The 12186-nt window shown below is 44.4% G+C and overlaps 1 protein-coding gene and 1 non-coding gene across 2 annotated transcripts; both read left to right on the top strand.

The window, feature by feature from the left end:
• The first annotated feature begins 2395 nt into the window (after window positions 1-2395).
• Trnak-cuu (transfer RNA lysine (anticodon CUU)) lies at window positions 2396-2468 on the top strand. The gene has a single exon. It is a non-coding gene; the product is annotated as a tRNA-Lys (tRNA).
• A 7893-nt stretch (window positions 2469-10361) lies between these two features.
• Window positions 10362-11986, top strand: LOC127216439 (glucose-6-phosphate 1-dehydrogenase-like). The gene is given in 3 exon segments (XM_051177116.1): window positions 10362-10597; window positions 10600-11073; window positions 11076-11986. Coding segments are annotated over 3 exon segments (1560 nt in total). The 5' UTR covers window positions 10362-10422.
• The last annotated feature ends 200 nt before the right edge of the window (window positions 11987-12186 follow it).

Genomic DNA, 12186 nt, shown 5'->3' with positions numbered 1-12186 from the left:
ATCATCATCATCATCAGTCATTTTAGAACATTTTATCACTGCTCCATCCTGTATCCATTAGCAATTCCCCCAACTTGCCAAGGCAACCATTTATCTACTTTCTGTCCCCATACATTTGTCTGGTCTTATTTTTAGATCTAAATACACCAGACTCTTTCCTGTACTATGTCCTTAGAGGTACTATCTCCTGTAGCTCCAAGGCTGTAAGTCTCCAGACTCCCTTCTCCCATATCTAGCTTAACTGATTCCTCACCATTCATGCTTAGGTTGACATGCATTGGGGACTTCCCTAATCACCCTAGACTAAGTTCCCTATATTTTCCTTTGTCAAGATTCTTTGTTTGTGTTCTTCCTAGTATAGGTTGGGCATCATTTAAGCAGAGTGTTTGGGATTAGAGGTGTTTCTGAGAGTTGCATAGATGTAACATCCCTGTGCTGGTTAGTTTTTTGTCAGTGTCAAACAAACTTGGGTCATCTAGGAAGAGGGAGCTTCAGTTGAGAAAACAGTCACTTCAGATTTCCCACAGGCAAGCCTGTAGAACATTTTTTTTTTTTTTTTTTTTTGATTAATGACGGATATGAGCAGGCCCCAATGCACTGTTACCCCTGGGCAAGTGGTCCTAGGTAGTAAAATAAAGCAGGCTGAAAGAGCCGTGGAGAGTAAGCCAGTAAGCATCACTCCTCCATGGCCTCTGCTTCAGGCCCTGCCTTGAGCTCTTGCCCAGGCTCCCTCAGTGATATAGGTCATGATATGGAAATGTAAGCCAAATAAACCCTGGGATTATGTAGTGGTGTGAAAGAAAAGGACCCCCATAAGCTCAAAGGGAGTGGCACTATTGGGAGGTGTGGCCTTGTTGGAGTAGGTGTGTCTCTGGGGGGTGGGCTTTGAGGCCTCAGAAGCTCCAGTCAGCCCAGCATGTCACTTTCTGATGCCAGCTGAACCAGATACAGAATGCTCAGCTCCTCTCCAGCACCATGTCTGTCTACATGCCACCATGCTTCCTGCCATGCTGATAAAAGACTGAACCTCTGAACTATTTTCCTTTATAAGAGTTGCCATGGTCATGGTGTCTCTTCCCAGCAAGCAAAACCCTAAGACAGATTTTATCACAGCAACAGAAAGCAAATGAGTACAATCATGAATCCAAAAATTCAAAATGCAGTGTTTGGAAATCTGAAACATTTGAGAAATATGCCAGGGCTCAAAAATTGTACTTCAGTCCATTTTCAGGGCACAGAACTTTGAGTTAGTACATTGAATCTGTGCTTCAGTGGCTGATAACCATTGGTTTGCTAGTTTGTTCTGTGTCATATCTCCAGGAGCAATGGCAAGGCTTGGCACTTTGAGGATGCACTGCAAACATTAAAGAATAATGAATGAATAGTCATAACTATTGTGACATTGTATAGTGACCACTGCCACAATTAATTTTAGAAGATTCTATCACTCTCCCCTAATTCCTGCACCAGCACCCATTGGGCAATAATTGCTCCTCACCTTCTCCCATCTGAATGAATGAAGAAACTGTAAGAGAACTGGTATTGCCTGGTAAAAGGCCACCGTTTCTGTTTCAAGCAGTGGATACTGCAATACCTTGTCATCATGCAGTGTTGTGAAACAATATTATGAATTAGGTTTCTTCTCAAATAATTTTAATAAGAAATGGGAGCTGGTTTTAGCCTTTTTTTTTTTTTTTAAGTTTCAAAACAAAGGCAATTGTCATGAAGAAGTCTTGGCCTAGTAACAATTGTGATGCTTCTAGGGATGTATTCTTATATATAAGGATGCAACTGTTCCTAAAAGAATGTAATAGCAGGATGCTTCTGTTCATAGGCTGTAGCACTGGGACCTTTGATTTCTCCTTCGATTCTTAAAATATGTAGTGAGATATTCACTTTGTCTGCACCTATGGCACCTACCACACCCATTGGGGGTGGGAACAGGGGCAGACATGACCTGGCGGAACTAGGTCTGGGGAAGGGGCCCGGAGCTCTCTCTTGCTTGCAGCACAGGGACAGAGGATCCAGAGGCATCCTTGGGACCAGGAACCTGCTGGTGTTCATCTGTCTCTGTTATAAGCTATTTCTCCCTGAATAAACATCTATTCAGCCTATTTGTTTCTCCTGGCCCTTATTAAACCATGATATCTGGTGTCATAAGCAGGATCGGGATTTTCACGGGACCTGGGGAATTAGGTTTCACCCAGGCAGCAGACGCCACTCCCTTTCCCCACCCCAGCTACTTGGCAATCTCTTACAGCTTACTTCCCTGTCCCTGTGGTATGCTCCTTACACTGTGGTTTTCCCAATGCTCATCTCCGCTGTCGCCACTGCCCATTCCCCCACATTGCTTTCACATAGAGCCCTGTGCCCGCCCAGCTTGTGAGGTCCTGCCACCCGGCTAGCTCAGTCGGTAGAGCATGAGACTCTTAATCTCAGGGTCGTGGGTTCATGTCCCTCATTGGGTGCCATTTTGTTATGAGCAGGTTTCCCCGCCACCCCGTCCCACAGCTGCATCAGCCCCAAATAACAAACAGAATAGCATTATGAATTGCTGATTCTTCCCTTAAATGTGAACAGCAAGATGGTCACTGTGACAACACTGGCCATTGGTTCTCCCTACTGATCCAAAGGATCTAGTTAGTGCTCTCTTAACTTAAAAACTTGGGGCTGGGGATGTAGCCTAGTCATAGAATGTTTAGCTAGCATGCTCAGGACCCTAGGGTCAGATCACTACAGCACATGCACACAAAATTTAAAATAAAGTAGGGAAAAGTCATCTTTTAGTTCCATTAACACCATTCAAGCTTCAGGGTAGCTCTAGGAAAAAACCTGATTGCAAACTGAAGAAAGGGATGACATTCTGCTTCAAACCATAATGGACTTTCTGTCCTGGCCCAACCACACATTTATCCAAGAAATACATAAATAACATCTACCTGTAAATAGCTATGAAATGATTGGCAACTGCTTACCCATGACCCCTGGCTTTCTTTCCTTTCGCCTTACTCACCTGCCCCCCCCATCTGCCCCCAGTTAGCCCTGTCTCATTCAGAAGTTTTCTAGCATTCATGTGTCACAGACATAGAAACAGACTGATCTGTTAGTTAATGTGACTCTGTTTATGAGTCTAAGTTGGATGTGCTGGGGCAGCTGATAATGGTTCACAGGGCTGACTGCATCTTCTCAGCTCTGCATTCAGGGGCATCAGCTGATAGCCTGAAGTCAGTCCTGGTGAGGATGTTTACTCTAGGAAGACTGGCAAATGCTATAAACTAGCAGTACACTTTTTTTTTCAGGCTTAGACTGACATGTCCTTGGGGCTTTCCTGATCACCCTAAAACTAGATTCCCTGTATTTTCCTTTGTCACAAGTCCTTGCTTGTTTTCTTCCTAGTAAAGGTTTGGTATCACTTAAGCAGAATTTTGGGATTAGAAATGTTGCTGAGATTTGCATAGACATCATTGTGCTGGCATGTACACTACTGACTGACTCATTTGCATAGATGTAGCATCACTCTGCTGTTACACACATTACTGACTCAATGTACTGATACTGTTTTTTGCCTGCCGCACCCCCCCCATTTCTAAGAGAACTGTGGACCTGTCCTAATTCAGAGAAGGAATACTCTCAGGCCACCTATTTTTAAAGCAGATACTTTGTCCTCAGCTCTCCCACAGCTCTCAGTGAGAGGCACTTTCAGCTCTCAGTTCCGTTCTGAACAATGCTCTGCATAGTTTCCACAACAGACTAAAATCAAATTAGAACATCTTAGGGATTTTTGCTAACTTCCTTATGTCAGTTTAGAGAGGATGAAAAGCACAGTATATTTAGGGCCAAAAAAAAAAATAGCTTATTGGAGACTGAAAGGCTCCCTGTGCAGACATCTGCCAGCCCAGAATTACACAGACAATGCTTTACATGGGCAGCATCCTCATATGCACATATGATGTGTGCATGTACACATACCTAAACATTTAACTTCCAGCACTCCTGCCCTCTGGAACAAACAGCCCTAAAGACCATGTGAAGTTGCCTTTCTCCTGGACCAGTGATTCTATAATATGAATGTATAGATCCATTAAAAAAAAAAAAAAAAAGAAGGAAAAAGCTGCCATCAGCCAACTTGGCTGCATCTGTGAATCACCCAGCAAAGTGAGCAAATTTGGATGTTCAGGTCCCATGCTAGCAGATTCAACCAGAAGAACTTGGGCTGCTGGGCGCAGGGCATTTCTAGTTTTAGCAGCTCTTGGTGATGGAAGGCAATACCCCTGACCTAACCTAATCCCCTGAGTTTTGGTGTGTGTGTGTGTGTGTGTGTGTGTGTGTGTGTGTGTGTGTGTGTACACCAAAACATTTAATTGAAATACTTGTATAAAATTCCAGACATCTCACACCTTTGAACCTTGCACCAGGGTCACAGAAACACAACTGCTAAAATAAATTAAGGGCTTGAGACTCTATCTCTCACCAAAGCTTTCAAAGCCAGCATGACGACTGCACAAGGTCAACGAGTTATTCCTCCTCCGCACAAGAATGCCCAGGGTGTCAGGGCCCCCTTCTTCCCTTAAATTAGTCACTGTACAAGTTCTTCCTCCAGTAGACATGTAGGCTGGGGACCCACTCCAGGTGCTGGGATTGGATGGGGTCTGTGCACTGCACAGCTACTCTTGACTCTCCTGTACACCCCATCCCCTGATTTCCAAGGAAGAAACTGGGACTTTCCTGAGAGCCATGAAAGTTAGAGACAAAGACTCTGACACCTTTGATCCCCAAATGGCAGATCTAACCCCCAGGGCAGAAGTCCCACCCCCAGGGACTTCTGTTTGTTAAGATCCCCAAACTAGTCATGGGAATCTAAAAGTTTTCCTAAGTCAGAAATCCAATTGTCCTATTTCATTCTAGGTCTGGGATCTGATCCTGTACAAATTCTGTCCTTACTCTCTAGAATTGAAGGGAAGGCCCACATCTATACTGTCATCACTTGGAAGAGTGAGACAGGAGAATTGCAAATTCTAGGCCATCCTGGGCTGCATATCAAGTTTCAGGTTAGCTTGGGCCATATAAAGAAATCGTTTCTCACCATAAGGGGGTGGGGGGAGGAAGGAGGAAAAGGAAGGAAACTTATATAAATTATGTAATGGTGGGAGCTTTTGTGACTGACTTATCTTTACTATGTCAGCCATTGACCCTGTTCAAGGACAAATGCCCAGTAATCCATGTATAAATATTTGATGCTAGATGCCTTGGCTGCAGGCTGGGAGTCATTTGATCATGTAGCTAAGGTGTGGTTTGTCAAGTCCTATATCTTGGTTACAGATCCTGGCCCTGCTGTATACAGCCTGAGGCCTTGAATGAGTCATTTATTTTGTGCTTCAGTTTCCTAATGCAGAAGAAAGTTTCTACCCCAGACAGTAGCCCTGCAGATTAAAAAGGTGACTCTTACCACAGTACCTGACCCTGCGCCACTCAACAAACATCAGTAACGATGCCATTGGCTTAGCCTCTCCACCTCTTACAGTTTGCCCAAGGAAGAGAAGAACCATTGAGAGCCACAAAGAACTTCAGTGGAAGTGGTAGCTGTTAGACATAGTGAGCTCTGCCTTGGCTTTGAGGGCTGTTGGAGGCTAAGGGCATATTGAACTGTATTCTGGGAAAAGCACCCAAGATATGTATTCTGCTTTGGCCCTATCTTTTCTCCTTTGGTGAAATGCACTGATTCTTGAGGGCCACAGCTCCCATGAGCCTGCTTCTGTTCTCTCATCCCTCCAACTGGGCACAGATGATTTCCTCATGTTCATTGCTAGGGTGAGGGCAGGAGAATGTATCCCTGCTTGGGGATACATTCCGTTTTCTTTATTTCCAAAACCTGGCTTCAAGGCTACAGAATGCAGTGAGTGATGCAAAGAAGTGTGCAGAGACCAAAGTGGGTTGATGGGATTTTCAGATATTGTTAGGGGACAGTGCTGCAGTGCCCATGTCTCCCTCAGAAGCTTCTACCCACGCGAGGCAGAAGGCATGCTACTTGTGAACACACCAGTGTTTCTTATTTCATTTCCCCACTAGTTGGCCCTAAAACAGCTTTTTGGTTCATTTTGATAGATGCCCACCCTGACCCCACCCATCCTTATTTTCAGCAATTTGTTTCCTATGAACAAATGTTTTGGAAACCCCAACTATCTCAGTACTAGTATCCTCCCATAGCTCAAAGCAATCAGATTTGATTATCTTGATGATAAATGCATGAACTAATGGGAAAGTGTTGTTCCTTCACATGTCATCAAGACTTTACAGTTGTTACTCTTAAGAAACAAACTTTAGGGAGCCATTAGAGTTGAAAAGAAAACTGACTCTAGAGATATGTCCAAAGACCAACTAACAAACTGAGGAACAGTGGAAAGGATACCTTAAATGCCCTTCCCTGATAATGAGATTGATAACTAACTTATATGTCATCATAGAGCCCTCATCTAGTAGTTGATGGAAACAAAAGCAGACACACACAACTAAACACTGAGCCAAACTCCTAGAATCCAGTTGCAGAGAGGGAGGAGTGATGAGAAAAGGGGTCAAGCCCAGGCTGCAAAAACCCACAGAGACAGCTGACCTGAACAAGGGGGAGCTCATGGACCCCCAGACTGGTGGCTGGGAAACCAGCATTGGACTGACTCAGACCTCCTGAACATGGGTCTCAGTTAGAAGGCCTGGGCAGACTAAGGGACCTCTGACAGTGGAACCAGGATGTATCCCTGGTGCACAAAAGGACTTTGGGAGCACATTCCCCATGGAGGGATACTCCCTTAGCCTAGAGGCAGGAGGGAGGACCTAGACCCTACTCCAAATGACTTGACAGATTTTGATGACACCTTCTAGAAGGCATCCACCTCCTTGTGTAGTGGGGGGGTAGGTGGGATGGGAGGGGGATTGGGAGGACATGGGATGGAGGGAGAGGGAACTGGGATGTAAAATAAGAAAAAATAATAATAAAAATAAAATAAATAAAAAAGTTTAATATTAATTTTACTTAGTTTACAAGACAAAAAAAAAATCAAACACAGCTTGGTACTTAATGTTTCAGGACCACAAACACAGGATGGAAGTTTCTAAGGTTTTAGCTTGCTCCAAGTCCTCCCTTTATATGTAAAGGAAATCAAGATTAGCAAGATGAACAAGTCAAGGTCACAGGTCTGGTTTGAAGTAAGGTTAGAGTGCAAACCCAGAGCCTATGACAAGGAGGAACTGTCAATTAAGGTAGCAGTTACAGAGCAACTTCTAAACACAGAGTACAGAGCAAGGTATGGGGAAGTCCACCCCACCCAAAGTCACCTTCCTGTTCTTGAGTGGAGGGAGAAATTGAGTCTCTGGGTACAACTATGAACATTATGAAAAGAAGATAAGGGTGTGTGTGTGTGACAACAGTCATTATCTGAGAGGTGGATGAGTAGGAATTAGTGAGATGAAGGGCTGTGGCCTGGGGGTGGGAAGGAGGGAGGGGAAGCTCCCTGAGGGAAGGGGCCTGAAGGTAATTCCAGTGAGGATGACCTTAGGATGACTTGCAGCCATCCTAAGTGTCCGTTAATGCAATACACCTTTCTGACTTTTGAATCAAACAAAAGGCAGCTGGCTTTCCCTTGCCTCTTTGCTTTTATTGTCATCCTATTTGGGTAGGAACAATTTGAGAATGTAATCTCCAGTTACTAATGCCTGTTGGCAGCAAGAATCAGTAAGCACTGGGAGGGCGGAAGGGGACTGAACTGGAGTCTGAAGTGACTTGTTGGATTTTAAATCACAAAAAACAATTTATTTGAACTCATTTAAAACCTATCAGCATGTATTTTCTGACTTCTTTTATATTATTCCAGAACTTGAAAGACTTCTTCATCATCAGTTTCTTGATGCCCAATTCCCACTAAAGCTGGATCCCTTGTTTTCACTCTCCCCACTTTCTTCTACTGAAATATAAGGAAAAGGAGACGCTAAGAGAGGCTACCAGGGAAAGAATGCTGTGCGATGCTTGGTGCTCTGAGTTCGCGTTTGTTCTTCTAGATGGGACCTTGCTGCAAATGACTTAGAACCCATTAGAAACTTCCTCTTGTCTTGATTTTTCTTCTGTTCTTAATACTAAACCCATTCTACCCTGCATTTATTTGTTACTTTTATTTTTAAATCATATTTAATTTTTTGTGTATGAGTGCATGTGCCTACGAGTGTTCTCTCTCTCTCTCTCTCTCTCTCTCTCTCTCTCTCTCTCTGTGTGTGTGTGTATGTGTATGTGCATGCACAAGGGCATGCATGTGTGTGTGTGTGTGTGTGTGTGTGTGTGTGTGTGTGGTGTAGGTCAGAGGGTCAGAGTACAACTTATAGAAGTTGGCTCTTTCCTTCCACCAATGTGGGTCCCAAGTACCGAACTTGGATAATTAAGGCACCTTTATCTGATGAGCCCACTTTGCTTTCATAATTGCAAAGTTTGGAGTAGAGCAGACCTACAGTCAGACACATGATGGAAATGAGGAAGTTCATTCATTGACCTTGTCAATCAGTGGAAATGAGTTTCTAGTTCCAGTCCCAAATGGGGAGAGCAGAGAGCAGTAGAGCAATGACAAGGAAAGAACCACACATCATAAGAGCGATACAGGCATCTGGTGACTACACAGGGTTACCATTCAGCAGAGTGAGTCTCTGTGTATGGACAGGACACGTACTCTCTGACTTTTACATACTTCTATGACTTTTAGCTTGATCTCTGTGTGTGTGTGTGTGTGTGTGTGTGTGTGTGTGAGAGAGAGAGAGAGAGAGAGAGAGAGAGAGAGAGAGAGGGAGAGAGAGGCTGAGAGAGAGAGAGAGAGAAAGAGAGAGAGAGAGAGAGAGAGAGAGAGAGAGAGAGTTGGGAATTGAGCCTAGGGCTTCAGAATTTTGATTCTTATGCATCCTAACTGTTACAATTTGAAGAGAGATAATCATTCTTTAAAATTCCTTTTCCCTCTAGACTTTAAAATGCATGTAAAAATATAAAATATAAAAGACATGGAGTTCAGGCTACAGGGCTACCTGGGAATATTGATATAGTAAGTTTTGAATCATCAAGATTATCAAACCACCAGAAATATTGAAGATGTTCTGAAGAGCTACTCAAATCAATAATAGACATTACAGTTGTCATTGCATAGTCATTACAGATGAACTCAAAGATTGGGACTAACTGAAAGAGATAGGTAAAAATAATGAAGCTGTCTGCTGATATTAATATGACTCTAGGATCTTTTAAAATTCCCTCTTCTTTCCGTTCTTGTATCTATCAATGGGACTTGCTTCTTATCAATTTCAGGACAGAAGCCTAGATATAGCTTTCTCCATTGTCAATCCATCACCACATCTAGTCTTTCTTATCACCTCTCAGATTAGTCCTTTCAGCCTTTTTTTTTTTGTTACCCTTCTTCTCCGAGCCCTTGTCACTACCCTATACAGTACAATAGTCTAGTGTGACCATGGTGAACTGACTACTTTTCCAGTGTCTAGAGACGTCTTCACTGCCTGAATCGGAATGGAACCTGGAGATCCCTTCTTGCTGTAGAAGACAAAGCAAGTAGATGGTTTTCCCTGATTCTCTTGCAGCCATAGTCATGGGCCCACACTTGGGGTTGGCTAACCAGAGGCAGCTATCCTGATCCTAGGTGCTGGGGCTAACAATAACCGCAGAAGCAAAGGAGAACCCTGTTGTTGCAGCAGCTCTACTGGCAGTGTCAGCAAGTGTCTTAGGGTCCTCGAGTTCCAGGACAGTACCACAGCCACACTGTCCCATGCTGAGCAGTTCCACAGAAAACATGTCCATGGTTCTGGTGATGGGACATCTTCATTTCTGTAAATTTCTAAGACATGATTGGCTAATGTCCTCAGCATGTCTGTAAATGATGTTAATCTATTTGAAACTTCCTTTCCTGCTGAAGATGGTAAGAATCAATTTCTGTTCTAAAATGCTCCCACAGTGATCTGGTTTCTATGTTCAGCCCCCAAAGATGCCAAACTTTCGAAACGTCAACTTTATTGTCATATAATTTTTCTGTTTAAGAAGAACAATGGATTCTAGTCAGTCACTTTCAGATTTTTTTCATGATATTCACAGATATGTCAATATTAAAAATCATTACATAAAATAGAGACAAGCATGTCATAAAAATTAACTTTTCCGCATCTAAGAAACATTGGTATTTGTATTTATTTCCCATTTGTTTCCAATTTTTCAAAAGCCAATACATAATGATAAAATTTATCTGAAAACATGGGTGTAGCCTATATTGTGATATTTAGGCTCTCTTCAGAGTGTTATTAATGTAAGACATGGACAAGAAGTGCATAAAGGAAACAAGCTGTGCACTCCAGAACTGTGAACCTGTTTGGCAGCAGCAACTAAATGCAGAAAATCCCATGGCAGAGCAGGTGGCCCTGAGCTGGACCCAGGTGTGTGGGATCCTGAGGGAAGAGTTGTACCAGGGTGATGCCTTCCATCAAGCTGATACACACATATTTATCATCATGGGTGCATCCGGTGACCTGGCCAAGAAGATCTATCCCACTATCTGGTGGCTGTTCCGGGATGGACTTCTACCTTCATTGTGGGCTATGCCTGCTCCTGTCTCACAGTGGATGACATCCGCAAGCAGAGCAAGCCCTTCTTTAAAGCCACTCCAGAGGAAAGGCCAAAGCTAGAGGAGTTCTTTGCTCGTAACTCCTATGAGGCTGGCCAGTATGATGATCCAGCCTTCTACAAGCACCTCAACAGCCATATGAATGCCCTACATCAGGGGATGCAGGCCAACAACCTATTCTACCTGGCTTTGCCCCCCACAGTCTATGAAACTGTCACCAAGAACATTCAAGAGACCTGCATGAGTCAGACAGGCTGGAACAACATCATAGTGGAGAAGCCCTTCAGGAAAGATCTGCAGAGCTCCAACCAGCTGTCGAACCACATCTCTCTGTTCCGCGAGGACCAGATCTACTGCATTAACCACTACCTGGGCAAGGAGATGGTCCAGAACTTCATGATGCTGAGATTTGCCAACAGGATCTTTGGCCCCTTTGGAACCAAGACAAAATTGCCTGTGTGATCCTCACATTTAAAGAGCCTTTTGGTACTGAGGGTCATGGGGTCTACTTTGATGAATTTGGGATCATCAGGGACGTTATGCAGAACCACCTCCTGCAGATGTTGTGTCTGGTGGCCATGGAAAAGCTTGCCTCCACAGATTCAGATGATGTCCGTGATGAGAAGGTCAAAGTATTGAAATGGATCTCAGAGGTGAAAACCAGCAATGTGGTCCTTGACCAGTATGTGGGGGACCCCAGTGGAGGAGGAGAAGCTACCAACGGGTACTTAGATGACCCCACAGTGCCCCGTGGGTCCATTGCTGCCACCTTTGCAGCAGCTGTCCTGTATGTGGAGAATGAGAGATGGGATGGGGTACCCTTCATCCTGCGCTGTGGCAAAGCCCTGAATGAACACAAGGCTGAGGTGAGACTGCAGTTCCGAGATGTGGCAGGCGACATCCTCCACCAGCAGTGCAAGCATAATACGCTGGTGATCTGTGTGCAGCCCAATGAGGTATACACCAAGATGATGACCAAGAAGCCTGGCATGTTCTTCAATCCTGAGGAGTCAGAGCTGGACCTGACCTATGACAACAGATCCAAGAATGTGAAGCTCCCTGGTGCCTATGAACACCTCATCCTGGATGTCTTCTGTGGGAGCCAGATGCACTTTGTCTGCAGTGATGAACTCAGGGAAGCCTGGTGTATCTTCACACCACTGCTGCACAAAACTGATCAAAAGAAGCCCCTGCCTATCCCCTATGTTTATGGCAGCTGCGTCCCTACAGAGGCAGATGAACTGATGAAGAGAGTGGGCTTCCAGTATGGGAACTTACACCATCTGCCCTCTGCCCCTTTTGGCCACCCTTTCTGTATCTGTCCTTCCCACCACCTAACCTGATATTAGGACTAGTGACCCACATTGGAAGGACTTTGGGACCATAGGCCTTAGCCACACATCCCAGTCCCTGGGCTCATGCCACCACTCTATATCCTACGCTGCTACTGCTGGAGCCACCTTCACTGCTGCTGCTGTTAGCACCACCACTGAGCCCAGCTACATTCCTCAACTACCAAGTTCTCAAAACTCACTGTAATTCT

This window comes from Phodopus roborovskii, unplaced genomic scaffold, assembly GCF_943737965.1.
Source record: "Phodopus roborovskii unplaced genomic scaffold, PHOROB, whole genome shotgun sequence".
In the NCBI taxonomy this organism is placed as follows: Eukaryota; Metazoa; Chordata; class Mammalia; order Rodentia; family Cricetidae; genus Phodopus; species Phodopus roborovskii.
Note: the sequence above shows the minus strand (reverse complement) of the source record. Positions and strands in the feature narration are given on the sequence as shown.